Source organism: Lissotriton helveticus, chromosome 7 (genome assembly GCF_964261635.1).
Source record: "Lissotriton helveticus chromosome 7, aLisHel1.1, whole genome shotgun sequence".
Lineage (NCBI taxonomy): Eukaryota > Metazoa > Chordata > Amphibia > Caudata > Salamandridae > Lissotriton > Lissotriton helveticus.
In genome coordinates, this window is record NC_136068.1 from 79,378,733 (window position 1) to 79,399,192 (window position 20,460).

At 47.3% G+C, this 20,460-nt stretch overlaps 1 protein-coding gene across 1 annotated transcript in view; it reads right to left on the reverse strand.

The window, feature by feature from the left end:
- The window catches only part of MLF2 (myeloid leukemia factor 2), a 75,078-nt gene that overhangs the window by 22,183 nt on the left and 32,435 nt on the right, over positions 1 to 20,460 (reverse strand). Inside the window, exons 3-7 of the mRNA XM_078651536.1 lie at positions 9,876 to 10,035; positions 9,735 to 9,770; positions 9,345 to 9,398; positions 9,101 to 9,223; positions 8,467 to 8,626 (exon numbers count right to left, since the gene is read on the reverse strand). Of these exons, the coding sequence (XP_078507662.1) occupies positions 8,467 to 8,626; positions 9,101 to 9,223; positions 9,345 to 9,398; positions 9,735 to 9,770; positions 9,876 to 10,035 (533 nt within the window). The remainder of the gene's footprint in view (positions 1 to 8,466; positions 8,627 to 9,100; positions 9,224 to 9,344; positions 9,399 to 9,734; positions 9,771 to 9,875; positions 10,036 to 20,460) is intronic.

Genomic DNA, 20,460 nt, shown 5'->3' on the forward strand with positions numbered 1-20,460 from the left:
GGTTGGGTAAGAGGCAGCGAAGTAGGAGACTATGAGGGACTATATGACCTCATACTCAAGGAACACCTACTCGAGAAGTGTCTTCCCGAACTAAGACAGCATCTGGTGGACAGCAAGCTGACCAGCCCCAGGAAGCTTGCTGAGGAGGCGGACATCTGGGTTAGTACCCGGGTGTCGACAAAGGGGACTGGAGGGAATTCCCAGAAGCAAGGACAGGGCGCCCCCCAGAGGAAAGAGGGAGGGGAAACTAAGAGGGAGTTCTCAAAAGGGCCACAAAATACTTCGCAAGGAAGGGGCAGAGGATTCATCCCCAAGAGTAACCCCCCTCGCAACCCTACCCCTGGCCAAAGCCAGCAGCCAAGGGTTGTTCATTGTTTTGAGTGTGGTGGTGTGGGACACTATAAAGGAGATGTGAGGTGCCCAAAAAGACCACCCCCTCCCACTGGAGGAAAAGCCCCGGGAATCACTAGTGTAGTGCTCGGGGAGGAGATACCTTTGGTTAATGGAGGGGAGCGGGCGGGTGTCACCTTAGTGTCCCTGGGAGATAAAGAGATGGTTCCCAAGACCCAGCTGCCCTCTAATACTACTAAGTATGAGCAGTGGGTCACCATCAATGGCCGAAGAGGGGAGGCTCTGAGAGACACAGGAGCCAGCATGACTATGGTAAGGAGTCAGCTGGTGTCTCCAGAGCAGGTCATCCCAGATGTACTCCATCCCGCCGTAATGGCTGACGGCAGATTGGGCCACTATCCTGTGGCTGAGGTTCCCTTTGAGTGGGGAGGGGTTGCAGGTCCACTTCGAGTTGCCGTAAGCCCTGCCGTGCCTGTTGACTGCCTGTTAGGGAATGATATGGAGCACAATGCTTGGAGGAGGGTGGAATACCAGACTCACTCTGAGATGCTGGGACCCCCTGACTGGACTTGTGTCAGCACAAGGTCCGCGACTGCCCGAAGGGGGAGTTCATTGACGCTGGAGCCTGGAACAATGGCCCAGCCGGCTGCCAGAGAGGAGAAGGACAGGAGGCCGGAGGACCCTGCCTCGACATCTCCACCTCGTGAGACAACTGGACCACCTGCGGAGGTGGATCTGGAGTCCACCGGGGAGAATGTTGCTTCCCTGGAAAACCTACCCATCCCAACTGAATGGCATGTGGAGGGAGGTCCTTCCCGGGAAGAGTTCTGCAAAGCTCAGAAAGAGTGTCCTACTCTCGAGGGGCTGCGGCAACAGGCCAACGCCCAGGCAGCGGGAAACATTGAAGGGAGCTACCAGATTTACTGGGAGGATGGACTCCTCTACAGTGAGCCCAAGACACCTGGCCACGGTTCAGCCAGAGCCTTGGTGGTCCCTCAATGCTTTAGAGCCTTTCTACTGGAACTGGCTCATGAGATACCATTGGCAGGACACCTAGGACAGGACAAGACCTTTGCCCGGCTTGTCCCCCATTTCTACTGGCCTCGAATGAAAGTGGCGTCGGATACATATTGTCGGACGTGTGTGTCTTGCCAAGCCAGTGGGAAAACTGGGGTGAAGCTAAAAGCTCCCCTGGAACCACTACCCGTCGTTAGCACCCCCTTTGAGAGGGTGGGCATCGACATTGTAGGGCCATTGGATCCACCAACTTCAGCTGGACATCGGTTCATACTGGTTTTGGTGGATCATGCCACCCGGTACCCAGAGGCAATACCTCTGAGGACCATCACTGCACCTGCAGTGGCAAGGGCCCTGATGGGGATTTTCACCAGAGTGGGCTTCCCCAAGGAGGTCATTTCCGACAGGGGGACTAACTTCCTTTCAGCATACATGCGGGCCATGTGGAAGGAGTGCGGCGTTACCTATCGGTTTACTACTCCCTATCACCCACAAACCAATGGTCTTGTGGAAAGGTTTAACAAAACCTTGAAAGGTATGATACGGAGTCTTCCTGAGAGCCTACGGAAGAAATGGGACATCCTCCTACCCTGTCTCTTGTTTTCCTACAGGGAAGTGCCACAGAAGGGAGTGGGCTTCAGCCCCTTCGAACTTTTGTATGGGCACCCTGTAAGGGGACCTCTCAGCCTGGTGAAAGACGGATGGGAACAGACTCCCAGGAAGCTTCCCCAGGACGTGGTGAGCTACATGCTGGCCTTCCGGAGCCAAATGGCTAAGTTGTGGAAGCAGGCTTCAGACAACTTGGAGGCCAGCCAAGCAGTTATGAAAGAGTGGTATGACCACAACGCTCACCCAGTGGAACTGGAGCCTGGACAGAAAGTGTGGGTAATGGAACCTGGAGAGCTAAATGCCCTCCAGGACCGTTGGACAGGCCCCTTTGAGGTTTTGGAGAAAAAGGGGAAGTCTACCTATTTGGTGGATCTTAAGACCCCGAGGCAGCCCCTCAGGGTGCTGCATGCCAATCGTCTCAAGCCACATCATGAGAGGCCCGAGGTTGTCTTAATGCTGGTGACCGATGGAGCAGAGGAAGAAGAAAGTGAACCTCTCCCTGATCTTCTCTCGTACAAAGAAAAAGATGGATCAGTGGAGGGAGTGATTCTCTCGCCATCCCTGACTTCTGAACAGCAAAGTGATTGCCGCCAGATCCTGGAGCAATTTTCTCCCCTGTTCTCCCTTGCCCAGGTAGGACCCACCTGTGTACCCATGACGTGGACACAGGAGACAGCCCACCTGTGAAATCTAAAATCTACCGGCTGTCGGACAAGGTGAAGGCCAACATCAAAAGTGAAGTCGCCAAGATGCTGGAACTAGGGGTGATTGAACCTTCTGGTAGCCCTTGGTCTAGCCCGGTGGTTTTGGTACCAAAAGCTGCCCCACCAGGCACCACACCTGAATTGAGATTCTGTGTGGACTACCGAGGCTTGAACTCAGTGACTAAAACTGATGCACATCCTATCCCACGGGCGGATGAGCTTATTGACCGGCTGGGAGCTGCCCAATACTTAAGTACCTTTGACCTAACTTCAGGGTACTGGCAGATTTCCCTTACCGAGGAGGCGAAGGAAAGGTCAGCCTTCTCTACACCTGAGGGACACTACCAATTTCGTGTGATGCCCTTTGGGCTCAAGAATGCCCCTGCCACTTTTCAGCGGCTGGTGAACAGGGTCCTTTCGGGAATGGAAGCTTTTTCTGCTGCATACCTGGACGACATTGCTGTCTTCAGCAGCAGCTGGGAGGACCATTTGCAGCACCTGCAAGCTGTTCTTCATGCCCTCCAACAGGCTGGCTTGACCATCAAGGCCAGCAAGTGTCAGATCGGACAAGGGTCGGTGGTGTACCTAGGTCACTTGGTGGGCAGGGGGACGGTGCAGCCCCTCCAGGCAAAGATTGAGACCATCATCGCCTGGGAGCCCCCCAAGACTCAAACCGAGGTCCGAGCCTTCCTGGGCCTCACTGGATACTACCGTCGCTTCGTGAAGGGGAATGGCACTATCGTGGCCCCCCTCACTGAACTTACTTCCAAGAAGCAACCCCGACGGGTAGTCTGGACAGAGGCTTGCCAGCGAGCCTTCATGACCTTGAAACAAGCATTGTGTTCCGCTCCCATTCTCAAGGCCCCTAATTTTGCTAGAGAATTCATTGTCCAAACAGATGCGTCAGAACATGGCATTGGGGCAGTGTTATCGCAGCTAAATGATGAGGGCTTGGATCAACCCGTGGTCTTCTTGTCCAGAAGGCTACTCCCCAGGGAAAGGAGATGGAGTACAATTGAGAGAGAAGCCTTTGCGGTGGTTTGGGCTCTGAAGAAGCTGCGACCATACCTGTTTGGTTCGCACTTCCTAGTTCAGACTGACCATCGCCCCCTTCGTTGGCTGATGCAAATGAAGGGGGAGAATCCCAAGTTGTTAAGGTGGTCCATCTCCCTACAGGGAATGGACTTTAGGGTGGAACACCGACCTGGGGCAGACCATGCCAACGCAGACGGTCTATCCAGATATTTCCGCCTTAGTGATGAGGACTCCCAAGGGGTTGGGTAGTTCTCCCCACTTTCAGCTGGGGGGGACGCGTGTTAGACCTGTCTGCTTCTGGGAAGACTCTAACCATCGTGATTTATTTTTGTCCCCCTTAGCCTCCCAGAGTTTCTATTTTTATTTTTACATATGTCCATCAGGAATTTTTTAATGCTGTCAGGGGGCTAGGTGTTCCTTGGCGATGACGCCATTTTTCCCTCATAACCTGTGAGGCCTAGTCAGCCCCCTTGAAAATCTAGGGATCTCCAGAAACCTAAGATGGTGTCCACCAACTGCCATAACGGACACTACTGGAGGACAGGTCCATAGGATAACATTAGGGAACTTTCTAGAATTGACTAGAGACTTCTGCAGGTCTCAGGCCACCCTATATAAGGCCAGTGACCAGCAGCCATTTTGTGCTGACCCCAGAGTAGAGGAGTGAGGCAGTGGTGAGAGGAGGTGGACACACTGAGAGCAGCTAGTTTGTCACTGAGGCTGACAGTTACTTCAGAGGATTGTTCCCCCTTCAGCCTTTGACCGATCCCTCTCTCAAGACAACCCCTACTAACAAAGAAATCGAACTACTGAAAGAAGAAGATCCTTTTATCTCAGCGCCCTCAGCAAAACCACCCAGAACACCCTTAACTGTGGGTATTCCTGACTGACCATATCCAGCGCTGTGCTTACCGGTATTGTGGATCAGCTGTAGGAAAGGTGGGCGTCTGTGGCACCTTAGCGCCTTGAAGAGCGAGGGCGCCGTGTCTGCGCAACCTTCCTGAGAGGCCGGAGCTGAAGGTGACTGAGGAGGAGCAGCGGCGCTGTATTAGCGGATTGCGGGACCCCGGGGGCACCAGCTGCGTCAAGCAGAGCAGGTAGTGCTTCCGCGCATGCTCCCAGCGCGCCCGCTATCGAGAGCAGGAGGGGCCTAGGGTCGGGCAGGCCCAGGAGATCAGCGTCAACGTGAAGAGCAGCGTCCTTCCTATGAGCGAGTGCGGAGGCGGAAGAGGTACGAGAGCGTCTGCGCATGCCCGGAGGTTCAGCGCGACTGCCGGCTTAGCTGAGGAGACGCCGGAAGATCTCCAAGAGCGCCGCCTCGTCCACAGTGACCCCCCCTGCGTGCGAGCGCTCTCTACGAGGCCAGCGCCTAAGGCGGAGTCTGACCGGCCAGCCCTAGCGTCCTGATGATAACCGGACCATTGTGCTGAACTGCAACACAGCCTCGGAGGCGGGCGCCAAGTAAAGATCTGTGAACTGTGGCGCACCGACCGCCACGACAGTAAGGAGAGAGGGGGGTTGAGAAAGGAACGTGCTAAATCGTTCTGGGTGTAGCGCTAGTATCACAAATCACAGCGCTTAATCGAGTGACCTGATAACCCAGCAACGTTAAGTCCTGAACTGTGTCAGAATAAGCAAAGGGGGGAAAAAGAGTCACATGACCCCAACTTCACTTCTGTAGGCTTCTGACAAGTGGCTATTAAGCTAGAAATTAGTAGGGAACTTAACCTAATATCAGTAGAGCGCTGACAGGTCTTGCTGGAAGGAAGCTTCCCTCAGAAACTCCTAGTAATGGTTGTGAGAAGCTGTAAAACCAGTGGTATTCTTACAAATCACTCTGTGTGTGTAAGCTAACACAAAGTTAAGGTGCAGATAAAAGTATAAAGGGCATACCCCTGAATGTAGTAAATTAACCAGTGAATTGGCAGGTTGTATTGTTGAAGTATTGCTGACATGGTGTACTAATGTAAGTAATCCTGCATAAGGTGAAACTAAAGGGTTTCCTGTAAATTATCAAAAGAGTTACTTTTATATCGTACTGAAACCTTGTTATTTGAATGTGGTTTTCTGCCCTTTTTCCACAGCTGGAGGAGTGAAAAGTAATCTCTCTAGTAGAAGTGTAATGACTATTCCTAAAAGTAATTGATGTTGTAACTTGTATGATTTCAAATCCAAAGAGCCATATTATTTTTATAAAAGGTAACGGTATTTTTACAAACAAAGGTGTTGTGTCTTTATTTTAGTGGTTCATCACTGTGTTACTGTGGGTGAGACTTGTAAGTACTTAGCCAACGCCTCGAGTTAGCTGTAGACCACTACTGTGCCAAGCTACCATATGTAGGCTTGGGTAATCTAGGTCCAACAGGTCTCATACAAGTTCATCTGCTGTTTTTGAAGTCACATCTGAAAGGATATTGGGCGTGTTGCTCAGGTCAGAGCCTGACAAGTCTCCACTGGACCCCTTGTATTCAGGTGGAAATCGCCTGATCCGGATCGCTGCCGCTGGTGTCTGGGCATCCCGGATCTGCTGAGGGGGTTCTCAGTATGGGTTCCAACTCTACTGATTCTGGTGCGTCTGGGCCATGCTCATCGTTGCTCGCACCGGGGACTGTTTTGGGAATTCCTCCGGGTACCTGGAACAGCGGGCAGTTGATCAATCTATGACCAGGTTTCTTTCGGTGACATGAAAAAGTGGACTTTTTGGTTCAGAATTACTTTTAACTTTGCCAGGTAGAGTAAAGCGTATGTTAGAGCCAATTCCCGCAAATGCTTCTAGACTGATTGGAATGAAGTCCTGTAGTGCTGTACCGTCAATGTAAAGTATGGGAAAATCAGTACTGTGGTATGATCCACTAATTGTGAGCCTCTTTTTGGGCGGCACCAAGGAGATCATCTCACTTTCTGAAGTTCAGGATTTTTGCTACAATTAGTTTTGGGGATGATCCCGGCAGGAGGGGGCCGGTTCCTCTTTACTGTAAACATGGGATAGAGGAAATGAGGGCACACGTTTTTGGAGCAATTATTCACTAAAGAAGGTGGCATTGGGGCCTTCAGTTATAATGTATGCCCACATTACGGAGATTTGTACACCTCACCATCCTCCGTTCGGTTTTCTAGTATCTGCACTTGTTCCGTCAGGGGTTGGAGCTCATTGGTGGGGGCTTTTGACTGTGGTTCTAGTTCCTTAAGAATTGTTCCTGCTTGGGATCACTCAGTTTTTTATGATCATACCTCAATATGTTGAGGTCGATAGTCAATGTACCCACTTTGGCCTCCAGAGGCACTCAAAACTCATAAATTGCTGCTAGGATTTGTGCTGTATCACCGGACTGTGCTGGCGTATCAGAGGGCTGCAGTGCAGGTGTGATTTCATGTAGATCTGCTGCAGCTGGAGTTATTGATTTAGCATCTGAGCCCGCTTGACCCCCTCTCTCCCCCCCCCCTCCGGCGTTTGGCGTGTTGAAACTAGCACCCACCCAATGGTGGCATGCTCAACCTTTTTTGTGGATTGGATGCAGCAGCTCGATTGACAGAAAGAGCCCAAGGGTGGACGAGGAGTGAAGTACTCTCTGTTGTGTGAGATTATGGCCCACCTCTGCCCCAGGGCTCAGGGGTGGCACAAGAAGCCAGGGTGAGGGCGCCCCTCACACAGCGGGACCTGCAACCATGTCTTGGGCCAGGGTTTGTCGCTCCAGACTCTCTGGGACAGTCCAGTGCCAGGCCCCTCAGACCTGCACAGCAGCCCCAGGGCTTCTCCTGAGGAGGGAGGCCTTTCCCCTGCCAGTCTCAGGGAACTTTCGAGTCCTAACCTTCTTCTGTGGTCGTCTCAGGTGTCACTGATTCAGGCACCACTGGGGGGGCGGGGTTTAAGGGGGAGGAGTTCCTCCACCCCTCAATTCCTCTCTCCAGCAGCCACGGTCGTCCTGGTGTCAGAGCCCAGACTCCTCACCACATGCCTGCGAGTTCTTAACCGGGTCTCTGCACCCTTCATGGCAGTAGTGCCTCCCGGTTCATGGGACTTCATGTCCGCAGCGTTCACCCAGCACAGGGCTTCAACACTGCAACTACGTTGGGCGGGAGCTGTGGCAATACGCCGTTCAGGAGCAGTTTAGCAGTGATCGATGGATATTATGACAGATTTAGGGGGCTGACTGTGTACCTCAATCACCCTACGTCCTCCCCATTTTAAGCGTTTAACCAATCCTCCCCCCAATCTACTGAATCAAGATTATCACTCTGTGCACATAATGTAAACCAGTACAATACGCTTCCCTAAGCAGCGGATGGCTTAAAGTGGAGTGGCTTGAAGTAGAAGCACTTGAAGTAAACAAGTCCTTCAATACTGTTGGTCGAATTACTGGTTTGCTTCCAGTTTGTCTATCAACAAAGTAGGTCTTAATTGGGTGTAGTGATGCCACATAGCTACTTGACAAAAGTCAGCATATAGGATTTTCCCTGCATCCAGATTGTAGATAAAATGTTGGCAAGCAATCTGGCCCTGCCTAATTATGGAACACGAAAGAAGAGCCTCCTCCCAACTTATTGAATTCTGCAAGAAGCTGAAGGCCTGACATTTCAAGTAGTCCCACACCTTCTCAGCGCCAGGATACACTCACAGGTAATAGTGAGTTCTACAAATCGGTATAACATAGCAATTGGAAAATCCCCTTCCTTGATGTGGTTATGCAAAGGCCCCAAATAACTTGTATTGAGCGAAGATATCTTCCCTCTTCCCCTTCACGCCACTCACTCTCTTCCAGGTTGATGTAGTCCTGCTGTTCCTCCCGGTCTCCAGTACGATGGTTTCGAGATCGCTGAATCACATGCCCTCGTTCACGGATATGATGTCCAACAGACATCTGTTCCAAGCCGCTGCTGGAGTCCCGCACCGTCCGTCGCGTTTCTCGCACCTGCAGATGAATAAAGCACACACCCACATTCAGAAACCATCTAAAATCTACCGTAGAAGTTTCAATCTCCTACTCAGAAACACTTGGAGCCCCCACTCAAGACCATAAACAAAGTTATGCTTCATGCCCCTGCCAACTTGCTCAGGAATCCTCCTGTCCCCGCTATAGAACCTTATGGTGCTACAACCTAGAACACCACAAGGCATCTCAAGCTCACTATAGATCCCACAAAATTGGAGGGGCACAGTATGAGAGAACTTAAGTGGGGTAATGATAACCAATGAGTGATGGACTGGCGAGTCAAGAATGAGTGAGAAATAAAAGAAAAGTCATAAATGGCAACAGGAAAACTCGAAATAACCAAGGGGGAAAAAGAAAGAGGCAAAAGCAAAGGGGAAAAAAACATTGGCTATGAGAAAGCCACATCCCTCAATCCATTAAAACATAGAATCCATCCTTTAACATAGAACTCACCCCACCCGGAGTTGCACGCATCTGGGAGGTCTCCTGGTACACCTTGGGGGCGCCATCTGGGGTCATGTTGGAGTATGAGACAAACGTGGAAGACGAATACGACTGGCAGGCTGGCATCCCGCTCTGAAAAAGAGGGTGAGCGTTTTTCTAAAAATATAAAAACTGTCTAACAAATGCTGTATGAAGAAACATAAGGCTAAGTGGAGGGCAGGGATAATTTTAAGAAACTCAGAGTAGAACTTACCATATTGCCCATCATGTTATTCATCATTCCAAACATATCAGCAATCCCTCCGCCCTAACAAAAAGAAGAAAAGGAGTTACTAAGAAGGAAAGTTCCAGTCCATCTTCAGTCAATCTGTACATGGTGAGCACCTCTGAATCCAAACCCTCAAATAGTTTATAATACCAAGGTATGCCTTCTCTGAGCGCCAGACTCCTTGTAGACTTGTACAAGCTGATCAGATGGTGCTCGGTCTAGGTTATCCATTATTTATGCTTAGGGAGTTTGGACTCCCTCCACCCTTAATGCAAACCCCATATAAGTCTTGCATTTGGCAAATTCTCTTTTGACCCAACCCTCCAATCAACTTGAACACTTGATCGACAGTGTCTTTTCACATCCTTCACTCACCATTGGAAAAGCTCCAAATGGTGCCATGGCTCCAGGCTGGAAGAGAAAAGAGGCAGGAAGAATGATGTTGGTGTAGCTTACAAAACAGGAGCTCCAAATTTCTGCTTGCCACTGTCAGCAGCTGGAGCAGCAGAGCCTCACCTGCACTCGTCTCACTGGGGCTGGGGCCGGAGCTGGTCGAGCTGCCCCAGGTGAGAATACACCACCGTCAGTGAGAGGAAGGAAAGGACTGAAGCCAAAACCACCCAGGCCTCCTGATAACATCCGGTTCATTTGTTGCTGGTGCATAGCAAAGGGGTCCCTGCAGATGAGGAGACAAAAAAAGGAAGACGTTAAATGCACGAAAGACAAGAGGGGTTAATGCAGAGAAAGAGGTGGAGGTCGCGATACACATTTTTTCCCCTTCTAGCCATCTGCGGCCAAGGCATCTAAAGTGAGCAGTGGAACCATTGACAGAAACAGGGCATTGCAAGTAGAAGAAATAAACTACGTACCCAGAAAAGTTGTGAAAACCCTTAATTATGAGCATTTACATAAACTTTGAGGCATATGTACAGGGTACATAAGGTAGGGTAAAAAAAATATTTACACCCACTCCCCAAAAATATTTTGAGAAGTCGCCCACTCCTTCGCTCTAGAAGCATCCACACAGACACTCATTCTTATGATTATTTCGGGGTGGTGGAAGCCTACCATCAAGCCTTTCATTTTTCCTTTGTTGACCACTCTTTTTTGACCTCCCATCGTACTTTCGTATTCACTCTATTCATTTTCCTCATTGACTCTGCCAAGGTTCTCTTCAGTATCCCCCGTGTATGTCTCTGGAATCATAGGGTGTCACCCTAAAATTGGACACTAACAAAACACTTGGTAGTGTATATTTTCCCAGCACACACCCTAACTTTTTTGTTTTTATCGCTTAGAGCAGACTTTTCTTTTGAAACTTTTCTAGATTCTTTCGCAGGGCACATGAAAACTCAAGTTTACACCAGCCCCAAATAGAAATCTACAGGCCAAAACGCTCAGAGCACAGCTGTGTCATGTATTAAAGTCACTGGGAACATTCGGTGCTCCAAAAAGTCAGATTACAAACAGCAAGTGAGACTGTATTCCAAGGAGAAGAATTCACAATAGATGACAAAGACTATGCATTAAGAAGTGTGGACTGGCACCTAGTGATCGAGACTCTACTCCATAATAGAAGACTCCAGTGGTATGGAATTTTATAAAATATCTACTTGTCTCTGTAGGTGCCAATGAGTGAGATGACAGATTATGGAAGTGTTTTTACTGTATCGGAGCTCTCAAAAGACTATGACCATGTTAGGGCTCACATTCATTCATGGTTTGGACTCCAGCATGACTCAGATTTTGACATCCAAAGATCACCTTATTGGGGTTGAAAGTAGGCGGGAATTGAAATGCTCTATGAATCTGTGCAATCGTACAAACTAGTTTAATGGTATTCATAAGCTCTTCTTCAATTTTTTTATACTGAAAAAGGTTCAAAATGAAATGTACTTCTGACAATGACGGGAGAAAATATTTTTCCAGAGTTGAAAAAAAATGTAGGAAAAGTGAATTTGCAATTGCTTAGCAGGTTTTTTTTCCACAACTAATTTTATTAATTTTTGTTTTGACATTACATGATGGCCTATCTACATTTGTAGTGCAATAACAACCAGTCGCCCACCCCCAATGGTACCCGCATATGTTACCAAGATCAAATCCACCATTTCTCTCATGAAAACCATTCTTAAAGACTCTGTATAGGGGATATGTGAATGTAATGGGGACCAGGAGCCTCATAGACCACCGTCAAATTGCCCAATCTCTGTGATTGAGTGCACCCATTCAAAAAGCAACCACAAAGTAAACCAAAGCAAAACATATCCTTCATCTAGTGAGAAAAGAGGTCTTATAGGATAGTTACTGCTTTTACAGTACCTCTCGAGGACTGAAACCTGAAAGACGATCCTAGAGTAAATGGTTATTTTCTACGTAGTCTTGAAGTTGCTTCAACCCTTCTCTCTCCAAATTTTGTTTGGGAGGTTTGCTATCAATCTACAGATGGCTAGTATTTTGGGGTCAGCTATTAGTTTCCCTCAGCTCCTAATCACCTGCCATATACAGACAGGAACTCTTCCCTTAAGACGGATGCATTTTAGATAGCTCCCATTTGAGTATACAGTAGGCATAGAGGTTTTTGATGGAAAAAGTTGTGCAGTGCTCTGCGGGTAAAGTTTCAAGCTTTAGCCTGGATGCTAGATTCATCAGGTCTTTTAACTGCACAAACGTTATACTTGCAAACTATACATGCAAACTAAACATGGAATTTTGAAGTCAAATTTTGCTAGTATAGAGAACCAGCAGAGTCTACCGAAGAGTGATTTAGTGTGGCTCAATATGGAATCCTGACCACAATTATGGCTGGATTATTTTACGTAAGCTAGAGATGAGACAGCAAACGTTTATGATGCCCTAGCTAAGGGAGAATTTCCATGGTCAAAGAGCAATACACTGGCAGCGGAGAGAGCTAATTTTCTTCTCTACCGAGTAAGGAACACAATTATTTTCAGAGGAGGCGCAGATAGAATGGACAGGAAAACAGCAATCCTGAAACTTGTTCAGTCAAATCTTAGGTTGAATGTGAAGTAAAAGTTTCATATTACCCCCAACAACGTCAAGATTCACAATCGTGCATGAGGCCAATATAACAGACAAGAAGTTCATGGTCCCTCCAACCAACTCCTCCCCACAATCATTACCTGTTTTGCCAGACTGCACTCTGAGCCCTATAATGGTCAACTGATGCCTGACCTCCATTTATTAGAAATCTTCTGCTCACAACCCACACACTGCTATACCTAAAAGGAGGTGTTTGGTGTACATGTAGAATTTAAAGCCATGGATCAAACTCTCCGGTGGCTCAGTATAGATTAGATGTTAAGACAGGAGAAGAGAAAAGGCCTGTGAATGGATGGCAAAGGACATGGTATTTGGTGGTGAAAGCGACACACACACACACACACTACAATTTGACAAAAAACGAGTCAATAACTGAAGGGTCAGTCAGCAAACACTGTCTCTTACAGTTTAGCATGGAGAATTCTATGGCCAAATGAATCAAATGCTGCAGCTGCAATCAATATCAGGAAACTGACCATTGACAACTTTGGCCAGATAAACATTATGGGATGCAATCACTGCTATACGTCATTGCTGATACAACAAGCATTTGCAATGCAATAGGTCTCGCCTTTACGTGAGTTTAAGCTATTGGCATTGGATATGACAATGCATTTTATTTATGTTTTAAAAGCCAAAACTTCAATAAAAGGCATTGTCATTTACAATGCCATTAGCTCAAACTGGCTTAAATGTGAGACCTATTGCATTGCAAATGCAAGGCACTGACGCCAGCGCGCTGGGGTTGGCTAAAGGCATGGACAACGGGAGGAGGGGCACCAGGCACCAAAGCACGTTCTGCATGCAGTAAAAGAAAGTGAAGAAAATAGTGCTCACAGTCAAAATAACACGCACCCTTTAACAAACATAGTATAGGGGCCAGTCGCAATGGGAGGTGACAAATGAAGAGGAGGCGTTACTAAGGAGACTAACAATCCTATTTTCGAATCAGAAGTCAGCATTTGAGACGGACTGACACAAGCCAACGGCAACAAGATGAATGATGCTTTCACCTTCGAGTCTGAGACACAAAAGAGATGCAAGGAAGTGTGTACGAGAGTGGTATTTTTTTTAAAGATCACAACAAAACAGAGCGAACAGGGAAAAAAAGATGAAATGAGGAGGTAGTAAACCTGTGGATTGTAGGAAGAATGACGAAAGAGGCGAACAAAGAGAGAAGGAGTGAGAAAGAGGGGAAGGGTGGGAGTGGAGACAGCAAGAAAGAAATGGAACAAGGAAGGGGTGAAGAAGAACAATGTAGGGAAATATGGCATAAAAGAGAGAAAAGTAACAACAAAGAAAGATAAATACATAAAGAATATTGGAAAGAAAGAACCACAGAAATATATAAAGATAAAGTACATGTAAAAGAAAGGACGAGACAAAGATTGACAAGAAAAATAAGGAAAAGGAAAGATAGAAGAAAGAATGGGAAGGCGACAGACAGGAAGAAAGAGCTGCCTTTTAGCATTTTATGGCAGGCGCTTTGTCTCGGCCCCTGTCAGTTCCTGCTTTCGCCTGGACAATGCCCCAGACTGAGGTGTGAAGTCCCTGGCAGGATGAAAGTAAAGGCCGGGGTGCCAATCAGGATGAAATTGTCCCCGGAGCCCGACTCAGATACCGGGCAGCCTCTCCGTCTCTGGAGGTGGAGGGGGCAGTGCATCGAAACACAAAATGAGGGCACTGAGCGCTACACCAAACCCCTCTCTTGGGTCCAAAAAGCCCTGTCCTGAAGCAAGCAGATGATTGATTGCAACAACTTACGCCCACCTTAGAGGGCAGGGAACTCTGCCGTGCTATAGACGGGGAGGCAATGGACGATATAGCTCAAGCACTCTGTACGCAGAGTATAATGTATTCTATCAGCTCAGATCTAAGCAAAAAAATTATATAGCACACATGACTAGCTGCTTTGTCTCTTGGCGCTTAAACAGTCAGAAAGTGTTCTTATTATGCAAATGTATTCTTCAGCTTTGGGAAGCTGGCCCAAGTCGGGCATACCCCGTTATGACCCAGAGGCTAGCTATTGACCACTGCAACAAGTATGAACATGAAGGTGCATGAACCCGCTCGGCTATCACAGAGTTGTGAAGCGCATCAACACAGAGTTTCACTCATGGCCTGGAATCGTTGCGCAATCACCGACATAAATCATTGATCCACCTTACCTGTGTTCGCAGACGTCAGGAGCAGCAGCACGGCCGTCGGCCACACCAGCCTTGCCGATGAGTGAGCGTGGAGGGGCCGCAGCGCCTGTGCCAGGGAGCAGCCCCCTGAAGGTGTGCTGTGTCCGGTCCACGTGAGGTTTTCACCCCAATTGAGTTTCCGTAGTTCGACTGAAACATATAGGAAGACGGTGGCGGCCTAGAACCGAGGAGAGCATGGCTTATCTGCGTGGGTGTCTGCAGTGAGGTGTCTCTATGGCAGAGTCTGACGAGGCCACCGGGCTCAGAGAGCGCATTGAGGGAAGCAGAGGGGTGCGCATGGCAGGATAGAGTACATATCAGCCTGTGCCGGCAACGGAAGCATAGCGCTGGAAGTAGGGGTGAAGTAGCAGTGGCGCTGGAACTAGGGGCGTGCATGTGATTCAGCGGGACTCAGATAACCCGAGAGGAATTCATCGGGTGATGAATGGGCAAGATGCAACCTTTTTTTCTTTTTGCAAACTACTGTTTTCCCTGTTTTTCAAGCATGTGAATATTTATTTCATGTATGTGCCTGCAAAATGAAAGTGAACCGCTGGGGGTGGGCTCACGGTGCGCGGCATCAGAGATGCGGGTGCCGTGCTAATAACCAAGCATGTGGGAGAAGTCAGAACGGGTGACTATGGAGAGGGGGCATATATGAAGTGTGGGGAAATAGAGAGGGGAAGCAAAACAAGTCGGCCTGGAGCACGCCTTAGAAGAGACGCGGGTTGGCAGGAGCGTGACGCAGTGAGCTTGCACGTTGGCGTTCCCTGCGGCTGGCGCGTTCACAGACCGGTGTATGCTCGTGCACCGGTCTGTACCACTTGGGGAGGCAAGACAATAAGGCTCGGCAGCGCGCTTCGCGCTGCAACGCAGGCGAGCCCTAAAAATACACACTTCAGATGACCACATATCACATCAAATGACAGAGTTAAAAGTATTTTGCCCACAGCATGTTGTCCGCATACCCAACCACAACCCTTACTCCATTGAATCCCAACTTTTGTGAATGGCCTTGAAACACATGTGGAACATCTCTTCAAGTAAAGAAATGGATTTGTAAAGGAGGTTTCTACCTGGCCCTTTATTTGGCATTTTTTTCAGCAGCTGGACGGTTGTCCAGTGAATATTGGTATGGCGAAGTAGGGTCTGTATGAACTATCTTAAAGGCGCAGTCTAGGTCACAAGTTTGCATGCTCTTTTTCAAGCTGGAATTTATATTTCAGTGTTGCCATCACTCCCTCGCCAAGAGACTCAATATTTGAGTTAAGCTAGTGTGGGGTGTGTGTGTGTGTTTTAGTAGATTTTGCGGATTCTTTCAGATGTGTTTTCTAACTATGTTGAAATGGGGTGAAGAAAAAAAGAATTGTCAGAAAGTTTTAGATTTCTGACTGCAAAAAATGTTTTCAATTTCCGTGGATATGATCAGGCTGTGGGGTTTCTCTTGTTCTAGTGACTCCTTTTCCTAATCTGTCCGTTTTCCATGTGCAGAGCTTTGCCTATAATTCATGGAAATAGAACCAGGACAAATGATTTTAGTTCAAAGAAAAGGTGTTTTAATGCTTATAGGTCAGTTTTGAAGGCTGGTACTGAACCACAAGTGCAATAGGTGGGCTTCAAGGTCCGCTGACTCCCTGAAGGCAACAGAGCAAAGAGAGGGCTAATAAAGGGATGACAAGAGGTGCATTCATCCTTACTTGGCATTTTATTTATTTATTTATAACATTTTTTAAAGCGCGAACAAGATCCCGAGGGATAACAGAGCGCTTTACATTATGATGGGAGGAAGGACAAAACCAATATCTGTAGGCAATATCCAAAAGAGTACGGGAGAGAAAGAAAATACATTGCAGATTACAACTAGGAGGGTAATACAATAAAACAAGTGTAGGCGGATAACAATGTTCAAGGGGGAGCTGTAACAAAAATAAGAACAAAGTCAGCAGGTGCAATGTCAACGGGCCTGTTAGGGTATGAACTTGTTCATTAGGAATCTTTTGGCTTACACTTTGAACGCCATCAATGAGGAGATTCTGTGAACTTCCGGTGGGAGAGAGTTCCAAATCTTAGGAGTGGCTCCGGAGAAAGCTCAGTGGCAGCTTCTCTTTTTCTTAAGGATACGTGGTTTCAGGAGGAGGGAGGAGGTACTTTTTGAGGCTCTTACTCCACAGGATAAGGTAAGTTTTTTTGCAAGGTACGTAGGAGTATTTAGGTGAAGGGCTTTGGGTGTGAGAACAGCAATCTTTAATTGAATTTGTGCTTCAAAAGGCAGCCAATTGAGGGATTTTAGGACTGGTGATATATGATCTTTTCGCTTGGAATCCGTAACCAGTCTAGCAGCCGAGTTAAGTGCAGCCCTTGTGCAGCCAGAACGTATTTGGTAAGGCCACAGAGGGCAGCACTGCCGTAGTCTAACCTTGGCAAGACAAGCACTTGAACCGCTTCCTTGAAATCATTTGGGGGAAGGAAAGGTTTGATATTTCTTAGAGTTCTCATCAAGTGGTTGGCTCCTTTGCATACATTGCTGATGTGACCTTTCATGTTCAGGTGCTTGTCCATGGTGATAACGAGAGACTTGCCTGCGTCTACAATAAGAGGCATACAGTTGAAAGCAGTGAGGTGGCTCAGCCAGAGGTCTAACTTGGGGATGAGATTCGGGGGGGGAGATGAGCAGGATTTCCGTTTTAGAGGTGTTGAGCAGTAGCTGATTCTCCGTTAACCAGTTTTGAGTAAACATTAAGGTAGTGTTAAGTGAGATGATTTCCGAGGATGCGATTTTCAAATATAATTGCGTGTCGTCTGCATTCATGTGGAAGAGAATGTTCATGGAATTTAGGGAGTGAGCAAGAGGTTCCAAGAAAAGATTGAAGAGGATAGGAGATAGAGCGGATCCTTGGGGGACCCCATGAGTAGGGGAGAGGGTGGTTTGCCTTGACTCTTTGAGTTCTGTGCTGAAGGAAGGATGAGAACTATAGTAACACCGGATCAGAAAAACCCATTCTATTTTGCAGAATGGATAGCAGGTTGTCCTGATTAAACGTGTTAAATGCGGAGGAAGGGTCGAGGAGGATCAGGAGGCAGGATTCATTTTGGTCGAGCATAATTAGGATGTCATCAAAAACGTGAGTGAGAGCCAATTCAGTGCTGTGCCACTTCCTAAAGCCTGATTGGTGCTGGTCTAGGAGTTGCTAGTTCTCTATGTGGGCACAGAGTTGAGATTGCACACATTTTTCTAGTAGTTTCGCTAAGGTGGGGATGTTGGAAATGGGGCGGAAGTTATTGAGATCAGATTTGTCAGCATTAGTTTTTTTTAGTATGGATGTTACCTGAGCTGCTTTTAGGCATTCTGGAATTATGCCTTGTGCTAGGGAAGCATTAACAATCCTAGTCCATGTGGGGATGAGAGCATTCTGGATTTCTTTGAAAATAGAAGGGGGCAAGGGGTTGCTGAAGTGGTTGGAAGGGTTGATATTCTGAAGAATCTTGAAGATATCATATTCGGTAAAGGAGCACCACGATGCATTGTTCTTGGGATTTTTGGAGGTCGCTTTAAGCCTCACAGAGGAGTCAATGGGTGAGGTAGTAATGGGAGAAGGAAGTAAAGCCTTCTTAGCGGCGAGGTCAATGGAGATGGTTCGAGATTTCTCAGTGAAGAAAGCGGCAGGATCATCGCAAGAAGGTGGGTTGCCACCAGGATCAGATTGGTTAGACCCAACGACTGATTGTTGTTTGACCAATTCGAAGAATTTCTTGGGGCGGTTTGCCACTTGATTCAATTGGTGTCTGAAGTAAGTCGCCTTAGCACTCTTGATTTCTTTGTTGTAACGGCTCCTGGCCTCTCTAAGGAGTTTTAGTTGGTCGATGAGGGATTGACTCGCCATGACCGTTCAAGTACCCTAAGGTTGCAGCGTTCTGAGTTTAAGTTTTCATTATACCAAGGTTTGGATATTTTTGTTGAGGCATTTTTTGGAGTGGAGTAATATTCTCCATGATGTTGGAGAGGGTTGAATTGTAGGCGTCGGTGAGTGATTGTACCTCAAATATATCAGCTTGAGAGGAGAGGGCAGATTTACAGTGGGCAGATAGCTTGTCAGAGTTTATAGCTCTTATGTCCCTTTTCCAGATCTTAGATTTTAGAGGATGAACCTTTCTCATCAATACTTCCCTGTTGAAATAAAAGAGGATGCAGTGGTGGTCGGACCAGTCACAAGGGGTGATGGACTCAATGGAGATAGACTGCTCTTTAGAAATAATGAGGTCTAACGTTTCTCCTTTGTTATGAGTTGGTTGGATACAGTGCTGATTAAGATCTTAATCAGTTAAGAAAGATTTAATGCAAGATACAGCGGGTCGTTGGTGTTAGACCAATGAAGGTTGAAATCACCAAGGAAGATTTTTGATACAGCTGAGACGATTTCCATTAGTTTCTCAGTGAAAGGGAGATGGTCGCCCGGGGGGTGATAAAAGGTGTGAAGTTTGCAGACAGGTAGGTTCATACTTGATATAGTGAGACCGAGGTATTCACAAGAGGTAGGCGTCAAGGAGTCGGATTGAGAAACCGAAAGTGTGTTTCTGTGAATACATACTTGTCCCCCATCCAGTTTCAGATCTCTGTCAAGCCTAATTAGATCATGAGTGGAGGGTACTAGGAGGTCTAAGATGGGAGTGGAAGTTGGATTTAGCCAAGTTTCGGTAAGGATGATAATGTCTAAATCATTGTGTTGGATGAGGTCGAAGATATTGGTGGCATGTTTACTGGCTGACCTGCAGTTAAGTAGTACACATTTAAGACGGGTGGATTTGGGGAGGGAGACAACAGAGATCTTCGCCCAGGTGAGGTTGTTAGTGTTACTGCAACTAAGATTGTGACAGGGTTCTCTGCACGGGTTGGACGGAATGGAAGGAATTTCTCTCGGAGGGTCTATGTTAGGTTCAGACAAGGTCGTGCTGGAGTTGTGAGAGACATCTGGATCAACGGTCGAAAGGTGGGACTCAAATCCACTGTGACAGACGTTAGCGTTAGGTCGTGGGGTAAGTTTGGAAAAGGACGTGTTAGTGTTGAGTGAGTCACGTGTCTTCTAAGACCAGCAGGATCTAAAATTCAAACATATTTTCCAGCCTTCTATGTGACATGGTACTCAAGTCAAGTCACACCTAAGGGAATATTCAACTGGCACACTGACTTGGGAGATGCAGAGTAGGCTTCCTGGTAGTGCAGTTCCAATGTAGGTAAATGATGGTGCAAATGACAGAAGCAAGGTTATGCTCATTGAAGTTCCTCGAGAAAGAACAAGAAAAAAAATCAGACCAAGAGAGGGCAAGAATGGCTTAGGAGCTGGTAAACTTCAGAAACTATGATTTGTGTATGATGATACCGTCTAATGAACTGTTTATTTGAGATGAACGGAAATTGATGAAATAACAAATACGCTAATACAAAAACATTGAATCAAAATATTGCTTGGAGATTTATTCTTGAAATCATTTGAACCTTTTTGAGAGCGGTGCGCCAAGGGTTGCCTCTGATAGACATTGGAGGCACTTGTTTTTGTTGAAACTTCAGAAACAAACACACCCTGTCCTTTGCGTTAGACAGATCTTACAAGGTGCATAGAAGACAAAAGGCAATGCCATGGAGAGAAAAAAAGGACATCTTAAAAAACTATGATTTGAGATAAACTATGGTTGTACTGCAAAAAAGAGATGGCTATAAGAGAGGTCATGAAGGAGCCGTCTGGTAGAGAAAAGAGGTATAGGAGAGCAGGAGTAGAAAAGCTTTCATGGACGAGATAAAGAGGTTACCCGACAAATGGAGATTACCTACTAGAAAGAAGGCGCGAGTTCACTTAAGA